This window comes from Melanerpes formicivorus, unplaced genomic scaffold (assembly GCF_026170545.1).
Source record: "Melanerpes formicivorus ecotype bairdi unplaced genomic scaffold, bMelFor1.0.p_v2 SCAF_5, whole genome shotgun sequence".
Lineage (NCBI taxonomy): Eukaryota > Metazoa > Chordata > Aves > Piciformes > Picidae > Melanerpes > Melanerpes formicivorus.
The window spans coordinates 12641970-12662090 of NW_027142357.1; the positions used below are offsets into that span (position 1 = coordinate 12641970).

The window sequence follows — 20121 nt, forward strand, 5'->3', positions numbered from 1 at the left end:
CAGGGAGAGAAGGGGGAACCTGGTGTCATCATCAGTCCCGATGGGACTGTGGTCAGTGCAAAGGTGAAAGGAGAAAAGGTGGGTGCACTGCAGGAATGGGGGCATGTCTTCATGCAATGAATGTTGATAGTCCCAGTGATGGTGTCCTTTCCCTCTCTGCTGTCCACAGGGGGAGCCAGGGCTGCGGGGACCAATGGGACCCTCTGTAAGTCACCATCACCATCCTTCTTGTATCCCATGGGGCTCATCCAGGGCAGAGGGGAACAAGGGGTGTCCCTGCTCTGAGCACCCTTGCCTTCATCTTCTCTCCCATCCAGGGTCCCCAGGGACGAGCAGGGATGAAGGGAGAGATCGGCTTTCCAGGCAGACCCGTAAGACCTGGTCCTGGTTTGTTTGTGCCCTTGCCCAACACCTCCTCCACCACGTTCTCCCACCCTGTTTGCACATCTTGCACTTCCAGAACCCCAAACCCTATTGTGTCCCCAAGGGGCAGGGTGATTCTAGGTTGTCAAAGGCAGCACTGGGATGTCACCCTGGTGTTGGCAGGGGGATAGGGACAGGGCTTATCTGTGCTGTTCATCCACAGGGACGTCCTGGCATGAACGGGCTGAAGGGTGAGAAGGGTGACCCAGCAGATGTCAGCAGCATCCTGGGCTTGCGGGTGAGCACTGCTGCAGCAACCCCCAGCTGCTGGGCCCCAGAGCTGGGGGCACACCCCAAGAGTCTCACTGGGGACTGCAATCCCTTTAGCAAAGAGCACGTCTCCCCCTTTTAGAGACTGGCTGCCCTTGTGGTGCAGGACATGTCCCTGCTGTACCCTGATAGGGACTGTCCCTTTACAGGACTCTGACACATCTTCTCTTCCTGCACAGGGTCCCCCAGGACCTCCAGGGCCCCCAGGCCCCCCTGGGCCACCTGGCAGCATAGTTTATGACAACAGCAATGTAAGTAATGACAGGGTCATTGTGATGGGATTGCTAAGGGCTGGTGACTGACTCTCCCTAGTATCTCTTGCCTGGCTAGGGGATGCCCTGGTGGCATTTTGGCCAAGGCTGGCACTTGGGGATGTTATCAGCATCATACTAAGGGGAAGACCCCAAGGATGCTGCTGTTTCTGCATCCACTTCCTTTGCATCACTTCAGGCCTTCAGCGACTCTGGCCATCCTGCACTGCCAGCCTTCCCTGGTAAGGGGATGTCCCTTTTCCAGCTCCTTGGGGCATTTTGGGAACCTCTGGCAAGACCCTTTCTGTAAGAGCTGGGGCTGGGGTGCTGAAGAGCCAAGATGGCATTTTTCTGCTGTTTCCCACAGGTTTCCAACAGTTTTCAGGACAAAAAGGAGAGAAAGGTGATGCTGGAGCCCCAGGGCCTCCAGGTAGGTGACCTGAGCCTGCAGGCAGAGGTGGGCAGGGAGTGGCTCGTGCCCACCTGGCTCTCCTCCCCCCTCCTCTTTCTCTTTGTAGGCCACTTCCCCTACGACCTGAGTCACTTCAGTGCCAACCTGCGGGTAAGCGCTTTGCCTGCCAGCAGTGGCTCACAGGGCTGGTACCTGGCATAATTTGGGGTACTGGGCTGTGCAGCAGCCACATACCCTAAGGCTGTGCCATTCTGCAGGGTGACAAGGGTGATGCAGGTCCCAAGGGTGAGAAGGGTGAGCCAGGCAGCACATCCCTCTACAGTCCCAGCGTCCCTGGGCTACCAGGGCCTCCAGGGCCCCAGGGCTACCCCGGGCTGCCGGTGAGTACTCCACACTGCAGGGGATGAGCGGGACAGGAGGGAGCAGCATCCCTGTGTGCTTTGCTCTAGGAATGTTCTCTTGCACTGCCTAGGGCCCCAAGGGGGATAGTATTGTTGGGCCACCAGGGCCTCCTGGACCTCAGGGGCCCCCTGGTATTGGATATGAGGGACGACAGGGACCCCCAGGCCCTCCTGGCCCCCCAGGTCCACCCTCCTTTCCAGGTCCCCACAGACAAGGTGAGTAGCTGCCTCAGTGCATCCCTCCCTCATCCCTCTTCTCCATCACTTTTACACCCCTCAGTGCCAGCCCTGCATCCCTCCCTGAGCTGCAGCCCTCTCCATTTCACCTTTCTTCATTGCCCAGCTATCAGTATCCCTGGACCCCCTGGACCACCAGGACCCCCTGGACCACCAGGCACCAGTGAGATGTCTTTGGGGGTGAGTCAAGGCTCTGGGCAAGGGGTTGCCCGCGGGCTAGCCAGCCGAGCCCTGAGCCACCCCCGGGCTGTGCCCGCAGCTGCGTGCCCTGCCGACCTACCAGGCGATGCTGAGCGCTGCGCAGGAGCTGCCCGAGGGCAGCCTCGTCTTTCTGACCGACCGGCAGGAGCTCTACGTTCGCCTGCGCGGGGGCTTCCGACGAGTGCTGGTGAGTGGGGTGGGGCTGGAAGGGCACCCCACCTTGGCTTGCCATCACCTGGCTCTAGGGGAGTGCAGAATGTGTGGCCCTGGGGTTTTGGCGGTGTCTTCTGGCAATGCCTGGGGAGTCCCTGCTACCTGTGCATGAGGAAGAGCAGAGGGGGCAGCTGGGATCTGATGTGCCATGTCCTTGCAGCTGGAGGAGCACACTCTGATCCCCAGTTCAGCTTTGGTGAGTCCCCTGTTCCCCATTACCATCTCCATCTTCCATCTCTGTCCTTCATCCTCATCCATCTTCACCCCATCTCCAACCATCCCCCATCTCCACACATCCTCATTGCTATCTCCATCTCATCCCCAACCATCTCCATTTCCATATCCATCCTCATCCCTATCACCACCCAGAGCAGCATCGACCCTCATTCTGGCTCCCACTCCCTCCCCAGGACAACGAGGTGTATGACAAGCTGCCCAGTGTTCACTACGCCGGCCCCCAGCCCCCACTCCAGCCCCACGGACCCCTGCATCCTCTTCGCAATCACGTCCCCCCACCCACCGCCCGGCCCTGGCGGGGGGATGAGGTGGTAGCCAACCAGCACCACCTGCCTGAGCAACCCCTGCTCCACCACCAGCACGAGCTCCTCAACAGCTACTACATCCACCACCGGCCCGATCCGGCTCCTGTGGCTGCCCACGTGCACCAGGACTTCCAGCCTGCCGTGAGTGCCACCTGCTGACTGAGGGCTGGGGAGGATGAAGGTCAAAGCCTCGTCCCTCAAGATCTGTTGTTCTTTCTCGGCAGCTTCACCTGGTGGCCCTGAATGCCCCGCTGAGCGGCGGCATGCGTGGCATCCGAGGTGCTGATTTCCAGTGCTTCCAGCAAGCCCGGCAGGTCGGGCTGGCTGGCACCTTCCGCGCCTTCCTCTCCTCCCGCCTGCAGGACCTCTACAGCATTGTGCGCAGGGCCGACCGCGCTGCTGTGCCCATCGTCAACCTCCGGGTACGTTTGTGTCCCACACCCCCTTCTCAACAATCCTCTGAGGGATGCAGAGCATCCCAACCCCCCTATCCAACCCCATGACAGTAACAGTGGAGAATGCCCTCCCTGGAGGCTGCTGAGGCTCAGAGCTCCTTCGATGTTCCTGTGTCAGGTCAGGCTGACACTCCATTTTTAACCACCATCCCTATCAGGATGAAGTGCTCTTTGCTAACTGGGAAGCCCTTTTCACGGGCAGTGGTGCCCCACTGAGAGCTGGTGCCCGCATCCTCTCCTTTGATGGCCGAGATGTCCTGCGGGATGCTGGCTGGTGAGTGCGGGATCAAGTGATGGAGAGAGGGTCTGCACCTGGTGTCTGCAGCAGCAGCCCCACCACCTCTCTTCTTTCTAGGCCACAGAAGAGTGTCTGGCACGGCTCAGATGCCAAGGGCCGTCGCTTGCCCGAGAGCTACTGTGAGACATGGCGGACGGACAAGCATGCCACCACTGGCCAGGCTTCCTCACTGGCCTCTGGCAAGCTGCTGGAGCAGGTGGCCAGCAGCTGCCAGCAAAACTTCATCGTCCTCTGCATTGAGAACAGCTTCATGACTGCTGCCAAAAAATGACACCTTCCCATCCCCTGGGTATCCCACATCTCCCCGGGAGGGTCGGGCCAGCCTGCACCCTGGCATCCCTCGGGTCCTCAGCCCCCACCATGTGCCTGACCTCACCCTGCAGGATATCTTTCCTCACAGACCTGAAGCCAAAGAGTCTCACCATCACCCGTGCCCTGGGTCAGCAAGGGCTCGTGTCCCACCTGGGGCAGGGCAGCAGTGGGAAAGCTGCCTTGCTTCTCATCTTGCTCCTCTTCTCTTCTAACTCCTAATATTTAGCCACTTCAGCTTGGGTCCCCCATCTGCTCAGATGCTCTTCCCAGGGTGGCTGGGCAGGAGGATGCTGTGCAGGGAGATTTCAGCGCTGTCAGTGGTATGCCCTCCTGGAAAGCCTGTGGGAGTTCCTCTGACCTGACCCCACCCCCAGCCCCGCATTGTCCTCATCAGGACCTCAGGGTTGGACTCAGACCTTCACTGCTGGGGCTACAGGGCCTTCTTCATCCAAAACCCTGGCATCCCACCCAATCAAGGGACTGTCACATGGCAGCACCAGGGCTCCTTCCAGATGCTGTCCATCCTCCCCAGGTAAGGACCAGCCCATCCAGTCTCCCATCTTCAGCTTCACTTCCACCTCCCAGACAGCAGCTTGCAAGCGCTGTTGGGGGGGCGAGGAGGGTATGACTGGTCCCCTTCAGTCCCTCCGCACACCCTCGGGCCCCTCAGCCATGCCCCTACACCCTGGGTACAGCTACACCCAGGCCAGTGCAGGGACCAGGGCAGTGGGGTGGCCCTGACAAGGGGCCAGGTGTGCCCTTGGTGTGTGCATGTTAAGTACATGTGGTACCAAGGGCAGGCACTGCCGTCACCCTCCTTCCCCAGGCCACCTCTGCTGCACTCTAAGGGCCAAGGAGCAGCAAAGGTGGTTTGAATTGCTGTGGGCAAATCCAAGGTGCTAAGAAAGAAAAGAAAGAAAGGAAAAAAAGATAACTGTAACTAGCTTTTTATTATTGTATGGAAATTATTACCATAAAAGCTGTGCGAGTCACAAGGTCTCTATTTCTTACAGTCTACTGTATTTTTTGTAATTGATGCAATTTAAAGCTGTAGATCTTTTTATTATTTTGTGTGTGTGTGTGTGTGTGTTGGTTGTGTCCCATCAACCATTTTCTAAAGGCACTGAATAAAGAAATGTTATCCTCTTGTAGCCTGGCTCCGAGCAACGATGGGGAGCTGGTGACTGGGAGACACCCCAGGACCCATCCATACCCACGTGTGGCAGCTGGCGGTGGCAGCGGTGGGCATCCTGCCCCTGCTCTGCTTGTGTTTGTGGCTGGGGCAGGGGGGCACAACCCTGCCCCCATGGAGCAGAAAACGGGTCCCAGAAGGTTACATCCTCATTGGGCCAGCACTGAGAACTGATGATGGGACAGGAGCCTGAGCACATGTGACAGCAATGTTCACGTACAGAACAGAGACCCGGCCTCGGCAGTGACTGTGCCAGTGCTCAGGCTCACACAGCACCGGTCTCCAGGCTCCTCTCCTGTGCCTGCGTGTCGGCAGGGAGCGGACACGGCTCCTTGGACAAGGCCAGCTCTGCTGGCTGCTTGTGGTGTCTGTGCCGGATGCCCACGACAACGGCTGCCAGCAGGTAGGCCACTGCCAGCAGTGAGAAGTAGCCAAAATACACATAAAACTGCGAGGGACAGAGAGAGAACAACACTTGCAGCCCTCCCTTCATCCCACACCATTAGGGGATCACCTCCATCCCAGGTGCCCCTCATCCTTACCTGGGGATGCACGGACAAGCCCAAGCCCCTCTTGTCAGCCACGATGATGGTGATGATGGTCTTCAGCACAGTGGAGAAAAAAGTGTTGACCCCAAAGACCAGTGCACAGAGCTCTTTGGAGAGTGAAGTAGCAATCTGGAAACTGGGAGAGAAGGGGGCACCAGTGAACCCATGCCACCAGCCAGGCTGCTGGGGTGGGAGGTCTGCAGGGGCATCACGCACATGGCAATGGGCACCAGAAACTGGTAGGAGCCACGGAAGAGGACGTAGGCAGCATAGCACAGCCAGATGTTGCTGGTGGTGGTCATGAGCAAGAGCAGCCCCGCCTGGAAAGCTGTCACCACCCCGATCACCAGCTCCGACCATAGCGTCCAGCGGATCTTCACATAGCCAGCTGCGAAGGAGGCACCAGCCCCTGAAGAGGGGATGAAGGATGCTGTAAGCATCTCACCAGCATGGCAGCACCTTACATCCCCCAACCTAGTGATGGTCATCTTATCCCATCAGCATTACTAAACCACCCTTGCATTCCCCAAAATGCTGTAAGGACTGAAAATCCCAGGGAGGCAGATGAATGGGGATCTCCCTCTGCATCCAGTTCTGGGCCCCTCAATTTAAGAAAGACATCAAGACACTTGAACATGTCCAGAGAAGGGCAACAAGGCTGGTGAAAGGCCTTGAGCACAAGCCCTATGAGGAGAGGCTGAGGGAGCTGGGATTGTTTAGCCTGGAGAAGAGGAGGCTCAGGGGTGACCTCATTGCCCTCCACAACTACCTGAAAGGTGGTTGTAGCCAGGAAGGGGTTGGTCTCTTCTCCCAGGCAACCAGCACCAGAACAAGGGGACACAGTCTAAAGCTGTGCCAGGGGAAGTTTAGGCTTGAGGTGAGGAGAAAATTCTTCACCGAGAATCATTAGTCATTGGAATGGGTTGCCCAGGGAGGTGGTGGAGTCACCATCCCTGGAGGTGTTCAAGAGGGGATTGGACGTGGCACTTGGTGCCATGGTCCCGTCATGAGGTCTGTGGTGACAGGTTGGACTCAATGATCCTCGAGGTCTCTTCCAACCTTAGTGATACTGTGATACTGTGATCCTGGTATCCCTACCCATTCCTGGGGCCACAGCAGAATGGGGGTGTCTCCCCACATCCTTGGTGTCTCTCACCCAGGTGACCATACCCAGCAGTGTGGAGGCAGCATCCACTCCTCCATTGTACACCCGGCAGTTGTCCATGGCAGGGTAGATCTCGTTCCAGAGGATCTGCACGTAGTACAGCATCAAGTAGTAACCAGCTGAGTTGAAGACCCACCACAAAGACCAGAGACGGAGCTGGGGTTGCCTGATCAGAGTTCCCACTTCCCGCAGCATACAGCAGAGTGCTGCCTCTCGCCAGTCCCCTCTCCTGCTGCCACTGTCCCTCTCGGCCATCTTGTCCAGTTCATCAGGTGCAGCCCCATCTCCAGCCCCTTTGGGACGGTTGAAGAACAGGCTACGCCGGGGACGCTCAAGGAAGAGGGTGAGGATGAGGCCAAAGCTGACGAAGCCCAATGAAACATAGTTGAGGGTGAGGAAGGAGATGTCACCCAGGGTGACACAGAGCTGGCCCAGCATGGAGCTGGTGAAGACGCCTAGGAGAACAGAGGAGCGGGAGTAGCTGGCCATACGCTGATAGCGGGATGGGGTGACAAGGGAGAAGATGTAGGAGGAGTAGGCGATGCGGGCCGCCATGGTGACACCATAGAAGAACTCCATCAGCTGCATGGCCAGGATAGAGGTGCCAAACACCAGCAGCAGCCAGATGGAGATGTGGCTCAGGCTCTGCAGCACCAGCACCGGCTTGTAGCGCAGGTAGTCTGTCAGCAAGAAGATGGGCACCAGCACGGCCATGTAGGAGTAGGTCAGCACCGGCGTGATCACATTAGTCACCTGCCATGGGTGCAAGGAGGCACTGAGTATGGAACACAGCCCTGGGAGAGGCCCCTAGCCCAGAGGAGTGCAGTTTGGGTGGGTAGCAGCTGCTGGCCCCCCATCACAGCATGTCCTCAGGGAGGAATGTGGCCCACATCATGCTTGGCCAGGGGCCTGGCTGAGCCTTGGCCCCCTCCTGTGAAGGGAATGCAGCATTCCCACGGATGCAGCAGCCTGTTGGGACCAGGGCCAGCACCCCTTGGTCAGACGACAATGACATGTGACCCCTCCTTCTCTAACCCCATCACTGCCAGAAGCCTGGTGGTGCCCAGCACTGTGCCCCACACTGCACCATGACAATAGGGGAAGGTCTCCTATAGGATGGGATGGGGCGTCTTCCAGTCCAGCATCCTCCTGCCATCCCACTGACTGCCCAGGCCCTGGGTGAAGGCTAGACACTGCCCCCCCTGCCAAATCATTGGCAGCCTGGGCACAATGTCTCATGCCAGAGAACACTGACCCTGGGATTTAGGGGACAGAGTGACCTCACAGCCCAGCAAGATGTGCTGCCAGATGGACACATACCACACCACCTTCTCCCCACCAAAGAAAAGCACCACCATGCAGCACCACATGCTGCCTTGCCCGGGACACAGCATGCCTGCACCCCTCCATGCCCAGAACTCCATGCCAAGGGACTACAGAAGGATGTTCTGGCCAGCCCCAGGGTGGTGATTGTGTCCAGAAAAGGAGGCCCTGTGGGGAATAGGCCCCCTGTGGCTCACCTCGGCCGGCGTGAAGTTCTTGTCCCCCAGGAGATAGGGGGTGATGAAGCTCTCCCCAGGCCGGATCTGTGTCATGAAGCCATAGAAGCAGACGTAGAAGACTTGCAGTTTCCAGCGCTGGTCCGGCACTGTCTCTGATGCCCCCTTTTTGGCGTCATCGTCGCTCTTCGCCATGGCTGGGCTGTCCTGGGCTGCTCTGCAGAGGGCCGGCGGCGTTACCCCAGGCACTATCAGCTAGGCGGACTTTGCTGGGCCAGACAGCCCCTCTCTGACGGCAGGCAGTCTCCAGCGCATCGAAAGCCACGTTGCTGTAGTTTCTGAGGAGAAAGCAGCATTTGGCACTGGTTCAAATTCCTCCATAATCACAAGGCAAATAAATAAGCATTACCTTCTCCCCAGGACATGTTCTTACAAGAAGAAAAGCAGCTGCATGTCTTGCTGTGCAAAAGCCAGGGGGGTGCATTTCAGGCAGCATTTGTAAATCCCACATAAAAGAGCCTGGATGCACAAAGCACCTGGGTCTGTGGTCAGGCATCCTCAGCTTCCAACAACTCCTTCTTAAAGAGCTGGAAGGGTTTTACCCCCTCCATGAAGTGAGACTTCCCTCTGAGCCAAGTAACTCCACTGCAGACCTGGAGGAAGAGGGGCAAGATGCCCTGCTCCAGGGATGGGGAGACAGCAGGAGCTGCAGGCACCCCACTGGTTGTGAAAGCAAGTTAATGTGAACACAGGGCGCAGGGCTGCCCATGTTATACATTAGCTGAGCTGCAGACAAGTGGCTGCCCCTCAGCTCTCCCCCAGCCAGTCACAGTGTTCAGGTGGCATTGCCTAGGCTGGGGAGAACGCAAAATGCCATGAGGTTCACAGTCCAGAGAGGGATTAAATGCTCAGATCTTGAGGTTAGGCTGCAGGAAAGCTGGTCACATTGAAAAGGCCTGCTTAGCAGTCACGAGATGAGGGAGGGTGAGGGTAAGGGAGAAGTCCTGGCCTGGGTGTTCTCCCAGTGCTCCCCACTCCCCTGATAAGTCACCAACGCTGCTTTTCAAGCCATAAAAATCCACATGTGCCAATCCATGCTGTGGGAGCAAAGTCTAGACACCTGATTGTCCTTCCAATTGCAAACCAACTGAGTCATTCCCAGTCTGTGCCCCTTGCTGACATCCTGCATGGTGAGACTGCGGAGCTCACCTCTGAAGAGCCACAGGTAACAAGTGGCTAACAAGCAAATGAGACAGTGCCAGTGCTGGCAGGGGAAAGATAGCTGAGATTGAGACCAAAAGCAGCAGCAGGAAACAGGGTGCCCATGTGCCCCAAAGAGGACTCACTGGTCCAGTGGCACTCCCATGGGCATCCATCTCCAAAAGCCGTGTGGTCTAGAGCCTACAGCTGGGCAAACAGCCCCTACCTCTTAAACAGTCCACTGAAGAGCAGGGTAGGGATACAGTGCTCACTTACTGCCAGCCACCTATCACCCAGAGTGGGTGGCAGCTTGGGCAGTAGATGAAGCAGTGGAGTCCCCCCTCCCCCTCACTGTGCCAGAAAGGGCAAGGGGCAAGGACCAGGGGCTAAACTCCTCCCATTGCCTATCCCAGCACTGTGCTGTGCCTGTCCAGAAACCATTGCCTGGACTATGCCACCAGTGGCTGGACTATGCCCTGTGTCCCACTTATCCCTGAGCCAAGCAAACGGCATCTCCAGCAGCAGCTCCCTGCAGGGCAGCCTCTTACCACATGTGTCAGGATCCCAAACCTCCTCCAAGCCTGTTTTTGAGGTAGATGCTAGCCATTTTTTTTCATATCCACCCTGGATGGACACACTTGCTTGTCCCTGGCCCTAAGGAAACTGCCCAAGATGCAGCTCTATGCAGCTGTCTCGATGCCACCGTCCCCAGGAGCACCAGGCTCCTAACTCCCAGCTCATGTGTCCCCCACACACGCAGGGAACGTGAACCTGGTTATCGCCACGTTATCGTGGTGTGACCTTGACGAGGGATCACTGTCAGGCTGTGCGTTTGTCAGCCCAAGTCCACGGGCGATGCGGGCAGTCGAGCTCAGGCACAGCCACACCGGGAGCCACTGCCACCTCGACTGGAAGAGACAGGATAGCCTGGGATGGGATCGGGGGGCTGCTCTCTCCATAGCCACATGGTGGCACAGAAATGACACTGACAAAGCACGACAAGGAATTTTGTGGGGAGGCACCGAGCAGGCAAGGCATGGGGGGGTGCGAGTCCCTGGGTCGCTATCCGCACAAAGGAGGGAAGATCCCCAACGTACACCCTCGCCCACCATCTGGGCACCTATCTGCCTGCCCCTTCGGCACCCGAGAGACAGGCGCTGCAGCGTGGGTGGTTTGAGGGCACCCTCATCCCCGGCACCCCGGACCCCCGCGGCCCGGGCCGTACCTGGGGAGCGGCGAGCATGGGGCCGGCGGGCCGACCCCGCCTGGCTTCAGTCGGAAGGTCGTGGGCCTCCCCGCTACCCCGCAGCCGCCGGAGCCGGATCCGCAGCAAGCCGCGGAGCAGGAGGATAGGGGGGGCCCTCGGGAAATGTAGTCGTGCCCCACGTGCGTGGCGGCAGGGAGACTACAAGCTCCACAGTGCAGCGGGCGGGAGGAAGGGGAGGAGGCAGAGGAAAAGGAAGAAGCGAAAGGGAGGCGCTGTTACCCCCAGGGCAAGGAACAGCTGATCGCCTCTGGTTATGTGTCCGAGACGGGAGAGGACTGTTCCGCCCCCAAAGCATCGCCTCCGCATCCTGCCCGCTTAGCATCCGGTGGGGAAGGAAGGGCGAACACCCCCTTTTCTGGCTGCTCCCCGCTCACTGGCTGTGGCCTCTGGGCTGCGGGCGCCTCATCTCGTCCTGCTGGCTCAGCAGCACCCCCGGAGAGAGACTGCTCGCCGCCTTGGCTCCCCTTCCCAGTGATTTAACACCTCTCCTGCCTGCTCCGTGCTGTTTGGTTTTATTTATGATCCCCGTTATTCACAGGGGGGAAATTTTGTTCCAGCCGAGGTTGTGCTGCATCCCAGAGGGTCCTGGACGTGCCCCTGCCTGCTGGGCTCGCAGCAGAATTGCCAAAACCCTTCTCCCTGGCACAGGTCGGCAGCAGCCTCACCCCCACCCAAACCCATGTGCACTTATGCGGGGAGACCCAAACATCAGGACAAGGGGGACTGCACCAGTCCTGGAGGCAAGACCATCTTTAGAGGCAAACTAAGTGGAGGTGGAGGTCCTCGAGGATTGGGCCCTGGGACTGGTGCCCCCATCTCCCGGGAGATGACTCATCTTGTGAGGGCATCTTCTCTCCCCACCCTTTTCTCCTGCTTTCCCAGCGCTTTACTCTGCCAGAAGCAAATGCAATCTGACAGGGCTTGGCTACTCTGCTGAAATATTTATATGTTCTTGCCTGAAAGCGCAGCAGTGGGATCCTAGATGTCCAGGGATCATCACACCCACCCTCCCAGCGCTATGAAAAGTTCACACACCACAATCTAGGCTCTTCCCACCCAGGGGCCTCCTGCCCTATTGAGACCCCCAGCACCTACACAAAGATGCTCACCACCAAACCACCACAGTGGGGGCTGAACCATCATTTATTCCATTTGGGATTTTATTCTTTTCTTAGCCATAGAGCCATTGTGTGTTACATACATGAGGGACATTCCAGGTCCTTTCTTTAATGGCAGCATATTTGTTTCTCAAAGCAGTTTCATCCATGAGGAGAATATGAGGACAGATTTGGTGCTGTAGAAGGAGCTGGCTCATGTCCTTTCCCAGGCAGGTGTCGGTCCTGGGGGAGACGGCAAGACCATAGCAAACATGTCTGAAGGCTCCCCCTAACCACCATGTAACTCTCCCAGGCAGGGGCACAGCGCTTGAAGGGACCCTTCTCTCTGTTCCTTGGCAGTGGCAGGGTCAGTGTCCCATCTGCATGTGCAGCAAGACCTGGGCATTGGAGTACTCCAGGGTGTGGGCCTGGGTTGAATGCTGTGCACCCCAGGAAAACCAACACCCTGAGGCACTGGTGGGCCTTAATGACCTTGAATGGTCAGCCTGAGCAGCATCACCTGCTACTTCCCACCTCCACCCCAGTGTGCATCCCTTGGCAAGATGATGTTACCTGAACCACACATCACTGGTCAGATTTCTCCCAGCCTGGGATAGCAAGGACTGGGCTGGTAGATGTGTTTGTGTAGATGGCAGGGTGCTGACAGCACTGGGCACCTCAGCTTCCTGTCAAACAGCTCTCATCATGGGGGCAGACCCCCAGGGCTGAAGGCTGGCTTCCACTGGTGCCTGGCTGCTGGTGCTTCAGACTGGAACTGGGACTTGGCTTCAGCATGAAAAGATGGGGCTGGGGCAGAAGCTGGAGCAGAGCAGGAGCCAGGGCTAGGACAGGGGCTGGATGGGGACAGGGCAGGTTTAGGAGCAGGAACAGTAGCAGGGGCTGTAGGAGAGGAGGGGCAGGACAGGGACTGAGTAGGGACAAGGGCAGGAGCAGGGACTGGGTTGGGGCAGGAGCTGGGAAAGGGATTGGGGCAGGGGCAGAGCAGTTTCAGAGGGCAGAGCAGTTTTAGGGGCAGAACCAAGGTCTGATTCTGGCACTGGGGAAGGGGCAGGACAGGGAAGGGACAGAAACTAGGGCTGGGGCAGGGCTTGAACCAGGGCTGGAAATGGGCGTAGGAGTGCGGCCAGGAGTACGGGCTGAGGCAGGAGTAGGAGTTGGGGACATGGCAGGGGCAATGGCCGGAGTGGGAGACCGGCTGGGGACAGGCTTTGGAGCAGGGGCAAGAACAGAGGGTAGGGCCGGCCAGAGAACAGCTGGGGTAGGGGCGGGGCGGAGGGGCCGGGTAGAGCCGGGGGGTGGGCAGAGCCGGGGGCCGGGCGGGGCCGGGTAGGGCTGGGGGGGCCAGGCTGGGCGCACCCGCTCGGCTCCGCTGCCGACTCCCGGGGAGCGAGTCCCGCCGTGCCCCCCCCTCCCCCGGCCCCAAACTCCGCCGCTCCCCTCCTGGCAAGCCCTGCCTGCCCTTTCCCGGTCCCTCCCAGCTCCGCACAGCCTGGCCCTCCGTCCGTCCGTCCGGAGGCAGGTAGGGATTTGCCTTCCTTGGGGCGTTGTTTTCTGGGCGGGGGCGGGCTCGGGCTCGGGGAGGGAACCAGGACGGAGATGCCGTTGCCGGTGCTGGAGTGCCACCGCTCGCCCCGCTCCGTTCCTGGGACAGTAAGGAGTCCCCCACGTGGGGACCCGGGTGGGGTATGGGACATACACACAGCCTCCTAAGCGAAGATGCAGCTCCCGGTGCGGCACCACTCCAGGGACCAGCCTGCGAGTGGGAAGTGAGCACCTTCCAAACCCAGGGAGGCACCACAAAGCGGTGGGTTCCCCGTATCCCCGTCCCGGGAGCGGGAAGTGAGCAATCCCCAAACCCAGAGTGGCACCACGGAGCGGTAGGTCCCCCATATTCCCACCCCGAAAGGCTTCCCCCTACACCCTGCCACCTTCCCGGGTGTGCGTCACTGCGAAGCTGCCGAGAGTTTTCTGTCCCTGACTCCCAGCCCAGGATGCTGCTTGGCTCGGTAGGGGCTGTCCTCTAAGGAGATATGCTCCAAAATGCGGTCCTGGTGGGCCTGGCCCACAAGTGGGGGTCCCCAAGGGAGTTGGCTTGCCAAGTCCCCTGTTCACTACTGCAGGGGACAGATGATGGCAAGGACATTGCACTAAGAGCCCTCTTCACTGGGGTTTGGGTGGTGGCTTTTGGGTACACGCATCCTATGGAGGTCGTTTCTGAGCCTGAGCTCTGGGCATGCCATGCACTAAACACCCCCTGAGCAGCTCATTGATGCAGCCAGTCGGGGCAGGTGCAACCCCAGCCCCAGTGCTGGGGGGAGGAGGGGTAGTCTAGGCCTTGCTTCTGGACCACAGCTTCCCCCACAGCTGGGCAAATCATGCTTGGGAGCCCATTTCCCTGGCTGGGACCTTTCTGTCTTTCCTCCAAAACTGTGATGGTGCATCAGCATGTGTCTCAAGGGGTGCTAGGGTGCCCTGTGCTGGGGTTGCTCCCAGCTCCCCGTTGGAGCTCATCACATGGAGCTGGATTAAGAGGGCTAGATTTATTTGGGTATTGCTCCAGACAGCAAGCAGCATTTATTTCCCAGCAACGTCTTGTGAGTCCCCCCCAGAGTGAGGCCTGATGACCTGTCCTGGGGAGGGAGAAACCCATGCTGAGCTCCCCACAGCCCTGATGGCCACTCCACTGCAGAGCATCCCCACCCTAGTGCAAATGCTGCATGGCCCCCTGGGAACAGTGCAGAGCCCTGTGCTGCAGGGCGTCCTCACCTGGATTGTGGCATGGTGAGCTAGGGACAGATGAGGCAGCTCAGGGCTGTGATGCTCCAGGGTCTCCTACAGTGCTGGGGGTGTGGTGCAAAGCCTGGTACTGAGGCTGCATGGCATGCTGCAGATGTCCCAGGCTCTCCCAGCCTTGAGTCATGGATGGGGCATGTTCTACATCCTTGTGAGATGAGAAAGCACCTGCGCATCCTGACGGATGCAGTAGCAAGGGAATGGGTGGTCCTGGGTAGAAATGAACAGGACACTGCTTTGTGCCAAGGTCTTTGTGGGGCAGGGCAGTGGACAAAGTGTGCATAGCAGCATCTAGTGCAGACTGGATCCAGCTGTAAGCAAGCAGCATGGGGATGGATGGAGAGCCCTGTGAGAAGAGAAAAAGGCACCCAAAATCTCTCTTACCTATTCCATGCTTTCTAGGGCCATTTCCATAGCAGCCTCTGGTAGGATGCAAGTGGGAAACCTCTGTGTGATTTCATTTTAAATGATGGCCAGGGAGGTGTAGCTCTGCCCTGAAATTCAGGGCAGGCCCATGCAGGTGCCAAAACCACTGCCAGACCCTCCTGGGGAGGTGATGCCTGAGCCTCAGGTCTGTGGGGCTGCAGCTCCCACCCAGGTTATTGGGTATAAATGTAACCTCTGCCTCCTTTCCCTTCTCTTTGCAATGGCCCCAGGAGAGCATGGGCTTGTTTTGAGGCTACAGCTGGCTCTCACCCATCTGCTTGAAATGCCTGTACAGTGCACATGGGGTGCCTCACACAGGGCAGAGCCTGCTGGAAAGGCTGCTTCTCCACCCTGGTAATTGGGAGGAGAATTAACATCACTAAAATACAGCCAGCATTTTGCATGCTGTCCACTGGCTATCCTTCCCCACACTCCAAGTATGCTGGAGGACAGCGTTGGTGTCCCCAGGGTAGACCCTTTACTCCCAGTCCTTGTGCAGTAATACTTGGGGCAGGGATGGGGACATTCTTCATCTTTCTGCCCTGTCATGGCACATCAAAGCCAGTGGCCACTGACATGGCCCTCGGTTGAGGCTCTCACCTTTCCAAGCTGCTGGAATAGGTCCACTTTTTGTCAGAATTGCCTGCTGGGAAAACTCAAAGAAGAAAAGCTTCTTAAACACAGAAAGTTCCTTCTTTGAGTATCCTCAAGGGTACCGTCCCCAAGGATTTCTGTTGAAGAGGGAACACAGGGCTTACCAATGAACAGGTTCCCTCCATTTGGGGGAAAGCCCACCAAGACTCAGCACATCAGTTGGTGGGAGACCTTTACAGGAGCTGTGGGAGGTTGGTGACTTATCTAAATGGGACTGCAAACCCAAATCTTTCCTCTAAAAATGACAGAACAAAGCACTTTGCATTTTCCACCTTTCTTCCATTGCTTCTTTCCTTTGCTGAGTCAGAAACTCTGACTGTTTAGGCAGGCACAGAAGCGAAATACCATTTCCCAGTCAGGGCGGGGGTGGGGTGGGGAATGTGTTTCCAGCCCCTTTGGTGGGCACATATGGTGGGGAAACCCAGCATCAACTGGAGGAGGAAAAAGAGAGTCCACCTGCAAGGGCAACCAGCAGGCCTCTCCCAGGAAAGGATTTATTCTGAGGCTCCAGATCTGGTATCCAATTGCTGTCTGCTTTGGGTAAAAGCTTTTCTGGCTCTGTTTCAAGGGCAGCACCGGAGGATGACTCATGCATCCCTGCCACCAAGGAGTAAGACATCTTGTCCAGAGTTTTCTAGCCAAGGTGATGGTTTCCTGAAAATCCAAGTGTTCAGTCTTCTAGCCCCAGGGTTTGGAAAAAGCTGCTTCCCAGCAGTGCTAGGAGCTGCTTGTTTGTAGGGAATTGGGGTGCTGGCATTTCTGGCATGGGTGCTGGGTGATGCTGAAGTGCTTGTATAGACATCTTTGGGCACCTGCTATGGTGGGCACAGGGTGAACGACACGACTCTTGGCTCAGGCTGGGAAAGGGGCAGGATCTTTTCTTAAAAGCTACTCACTGGCAATTCCGCGATGCATTTGGAACGGAAGTGACCTGCTGCTGCGAGCGGAGGTAGCAAATGCTCTGCTTATTCCTGACATTAGGGGTTGAGCTGCTGCTCGTGGAAGGGTTTCTCATCTGGGATGTATTGCTTTGCTATGTGCATGTTTTGAAGCTCCCTGCAATGTGTTCATAGTGAGCACTGCATGAACATCAGTCTCAAGGAAACACTGAACCACAACCAGTGTGGGTCTCGTAGGGCTGCTAGAGGTCTCTGCCTGGACACCTTGAAATCTGCCTTGTGCAAACTCACCATGGTGTGGGCTCTGGTTCCTCTACAACATGGTTGCACTTCTCTGACTGCACTCACATTTGCTCCATCACTTTTGTGAGAATTTTTGGGGGGTTGCCACTGCCTTGCATTGCACCTGGATGTGTTGTTTGAAGGATGTATTGACTTTGGTGCAGCCTGACTCTCATCCCTTTTGTCTGTAGGGCAAGAGCCACCTGGCTGGCTGCACCATCCCCTTCTCAGTGCTTCCAGATGCACTTCCAAGTTGCGGTGTGCAGGGAACTGGCCTCGGGGTTAAGGAGGCAGGAATGGCTCTGACACAGGTCCAGGGCTGCCCAGGGGACTCCAGGCATGATGGTGGTGTTTCTCCTCAGCTGGTGGTGAGGCTGGGCCAGACCAGCTTCATGCTGCCAAGGGGTATTGTGCTCCATCCCCCTCATGCCCAGGTGATGTTAGGAAATAGGATGATCTATGGTCAGGTCCCTGCTGCCTATTGTCTCCCATAAAAATGGGGACTTTTGTTAATGGTAGTTGATGAGGCCATCTAGGTTTCAGTGACTGAAGTGAACATCTCCCTTTTGTGTGTTTTGGAAAAGTCCTGAGGAGAGCCCCTTCCAGTGTGCAAGTGAAAAACAGAAGGCTTAGAAAAAGTTTGGCTATTTCAAGGGGAAATTATTTCATGCCAGGCAGCTTAATCCATCTCTGGAGTGACCCTGCTTGGGGCAGGAGCTGGACCAGAGACCAGAGATACTCACAGCCTGACTTGCTCTGTGCCTCTGGTTTTCACAGTCTCAAACTGTGCCAGGGGAAGTTCAGGCTGGAGGTTAGGAGGAAGCTCTACACAGAGAGAGTGATTGCCCATTGGAATGGGCTGCCCAGGGAGGTGGTGGAGTCACCATCACTGGAGGTGTTCAGGAGGAGACTTGATAGGGTGCTTGGTTGCATGGTTTAGTTGATTAGGTGGTGTTGGATGATAGGTTGGGCACGATGATCTTGAAGGTCTCTTCCAACTTGGCCTATTCTATTCTATTCCTTCAAATATGGAAATAATTGAATCCTTAAAGGCCTCTATTTGGCTGATAACATGAAAGCAATGTTTTTGGGAGCTGTAGAGAAGAGGCCCAGGGTATCTGGAATGAAGCCCACCTCTGTGATGGTGCAGCTCCACGGACCAGGTGACATTCGCTGCTGTGGTTGCCCATGGCCACTGCATGAAATGCACCTTAGGAAGCTGCAAAGTCCAAACTCAGTGGGCAAAATCCATACATTTCTGACATCTCATTGCTTTGGGGAAGATTCTCCTGATTTGGCTATGTTGTATGCTTTTTGAAAGGGAAGGAGGGTGCCTTGGGGATGCCCAGGGTGGGCTTCCTGCATTTGTGCAGGGTAAGGGAGCTTGCAGGTACACAAGGCTCTTGTGGAGTTGATGGTGAGTGCATGGCAAGGTGCAGAGGATCAACCTTGTAGCATCACTGGAGTTTTTAGTGTCTGCTGAAAAATTCACCTAGGGAGTGCTCTTCAGACACCTTGCTGGTCTGGACACATCTGAGATTCAGCTTCTGGGGTATTTTGGACAGTGCATGACAAGAGATAGGTAAGTGGGAGACCTGAAGTTACAGCCTGGGTGGCTGTGGTTCCCAGGGACACAGACCAGTAGCTCACCCTCTCACTCCTGGGACCTTTCCTTGCATGCAAGCTCCGTGCAGGAGCTCAGCCTCCCCCGTCGAGCAGCAGAAGCCATGCTCATGCTTGTTACACCTCAGCCAGGGCCTCACTGGGCTCTGTCAGACAGCTATGCTCCTCCACCCAAAGGCCAGGGTGCAAACTGTGCCCAGATGCCACATGTCCCAGCCTGAATGGTCTCTGTCCTTGCCTTGAATTCTGGCCTCCTCCTTTCAATAGTTTCTGAGAGCTGACATGCCAGTTGTCACCACCTCTATCTGCTGCAGCTACAAAAAGCCCCCAGAGTTTTCTGAGCAGAACTGGCAATATCTGGTGAGACGTTTCTCCCTTTCAAGCATGCAGGAGTAGTTTTGCCAGCCCTTAAGGAACGGAAGAGCCACAGTGATAGAGGGTGGAAGAAACAAATCAACCTAGAATCATGGAGGATGGCACCAGATTTGCTGACCTCACTCTGGTTTGCCTCTAGAGCCAAAAATTTATTGGCATGAGGTGGGCTTGGCCATGGGTGATGTCCTGTGAAGCTGCTGGTGGAATCTACTGCTATGGCTTGGCTGTGGCACTTTGACATCAGCATGTTACATCACTCCTAATCCTTTTAATGATGCCTAGGTTTTGGTAAGGGCATGTTTGGCTCTCCAGATCCCATCCTAAGCACTAAACTAGCCCACTCCAATCAACCTAATCGCTCTCCTCCCTGTGGCTTCCACTGCAGATGGTCCGTCTCATCCCATGGCTGCTCCTAAGGCTTCCTAAGCTTGCAAAGGCCTTCTCATGTGCAGTGAAGCCTCAGCCTTTCATGGATGTGGAACACTTTGGAAGTTTTAAAAACTCATCAGGTGTGGTTTTCCCCAGGGAGACACCAGCTGCCATATCTCCCTGGGTAGGACATTTACCGCGTAGCTTACTGTGACCTAAGTGAAATGTCTCCTTGTGCCAAAACCAGGTTTCAGCTGACTACCCAAACCCTCAGTGCTGCCTCCTCCACCTTCAGGGATGCTGAGGACCCTCTGGACATGCTGGATGCTGCTGCCATTTGCCAGAAGAGGGAGGAAAAGGTGAAATGCCGAGCTTCCCCCCCCACCAACCAATTTGTCCTCTAGGAGATTAGTTCTCTTCCCTGGCTTATGGAGGGATTTGAGGCTGATCCATCTGCTTGAGCCCAGCAGGTCAGTGGGTGCTGGGGTGGAGCAGCCAGAGCCCAGATGCTACCTCACTCACAGGCATCCCAGGCAAAGCCACCACTGGGTTTGTGCCTTAGGTTGAGCATTTCTGGATATATCTGTTGGAAAGGAGCAAAAAATCCCGTGAAGATATGTGGGTGAAAATCTTGCTTGCAATGTGGTTCAGATTCAAGGGTGGTTTTTGATGGAGCTGGTGAAAACAGAGCAATGG

General features: G+C 56.8%; 3 protein-coding genes across 29 annotated transcripts in view; 2 read left to right on the top strand and 1 right to left on the bottom strand.

Annotated features, from left to right (window-relative positions):
• Positions 1-5166, top strand: part of COL18A1 (collagen type XVIII alpha 1 chain) — a 42563-nt gene extending 37397 nt beyond the window's left edge. For all 3 annotated transcript variants that reach the window (XM_068138164.1, XM_068138165.1, XM_068138163.1), the window contains 17 exons: positions 4-78; positions 170-205; positions 318-371; positions 587-661; positions 873-944; positions 1144-1186; positions 1312-1374; positions 1463-1506; positions 1614-1736; positions 1829-1973; positions 2101-2174; positions 2254-2382; positions 2569-2604; positions 2819-3091; positions 3175-3372; positions 3564-3679; positions 3761-5166. In XM_068138164.1, the coding sequence (XP_067994265.1) occupies positions 4-78; positions 170-205; positions 318-371; positions 587-661; positions 873-944; positions 1144-1186; positions 1312-1374; positions 1463-1506; positions 1614-1736; positions 1829-1973; positions 2101-2174; positions 2254-2382; positions 2569-2604; positions 2819-3091; positions 3175-3372; positions 3564-3679; positions 3761-3974 (1770 nt within the window). In that variant the 3' untranslated portion in view covers positions 3975-5166. The remainder of the gene's footprint in view (positions 1-3; positions 79-169; positions 206-317; positions 372-586; positions 662-872; positions 945-1143; positions 1187-1311; positions 1375-1462; positions 1507-1613; positions 1737-1828; positions 1974-2100; positions 2175-2253; positions 2383-2568; positions 2605-2818; positions 3092-3174; positions 3373-3563; positions 3680-3760) is intronic.
• SLC19A1 (solute carrier family 19 member 1) lies at positions 4947-11017 on the bottom strand. 2 transcript variants are annotated; one of them, XM_068138166.1, is made up of 6 exons: positions 10845-11017; positions 8441-8757; positions 6926-7673; positions 5972-6164; positions 5750-5891; positions 4947-5655 (listed from the first exon to the last, which is right to left on the bottom strand). In XM_068138166.1, the coding sequence occupies exons 2-6, from the start codon at positions 8612-8614 to the stop codon at positions 5473-5475; spliced, it is 1440 nt and encodes a 479-aa protein (XP_067994267.1). In that variant the 5' UTR covers positions 8615-8757; positions 10845-11017; the 3' UTR covers positions 4947-5472. The 2 variants fall into 2 exon arrangements, with proteins under 2 accessions (XP_067994267.1, XP_067994268.1); XM_068138167.1 differs by lacking the exon at positions 10845-11017 and adding an exon at positions 8956-9105.
• Positions 11018-13381: 2364 nt separating this feature from the next.
• PCBP3 (poly(rC) binding protein 3) overlaps positions 13382-20121 on the top strand; it is a 61898-nt gene continuing 55158 nt past the window's right edge. For 10 of the 24 annotated variants that reach the window (XM_068138197.1, XM_068138193.1, XM_068138192.1 and 7 more), the window contains exons 1-2: positions 13436-13523; positions 19673-19784. The gene's annotated coding sequence lies outside the window, so the exon portion shown is untranslated. Of the gene's footprint in view, positions 13524-19672; positions 19785-20121 lie in introns of all 24 variants that reach the window. The other 14 variants (XM_068138168.1, XM_068138171.1, XM_068138182.1 and 11 more) reach the window with 5 other exon arrangements.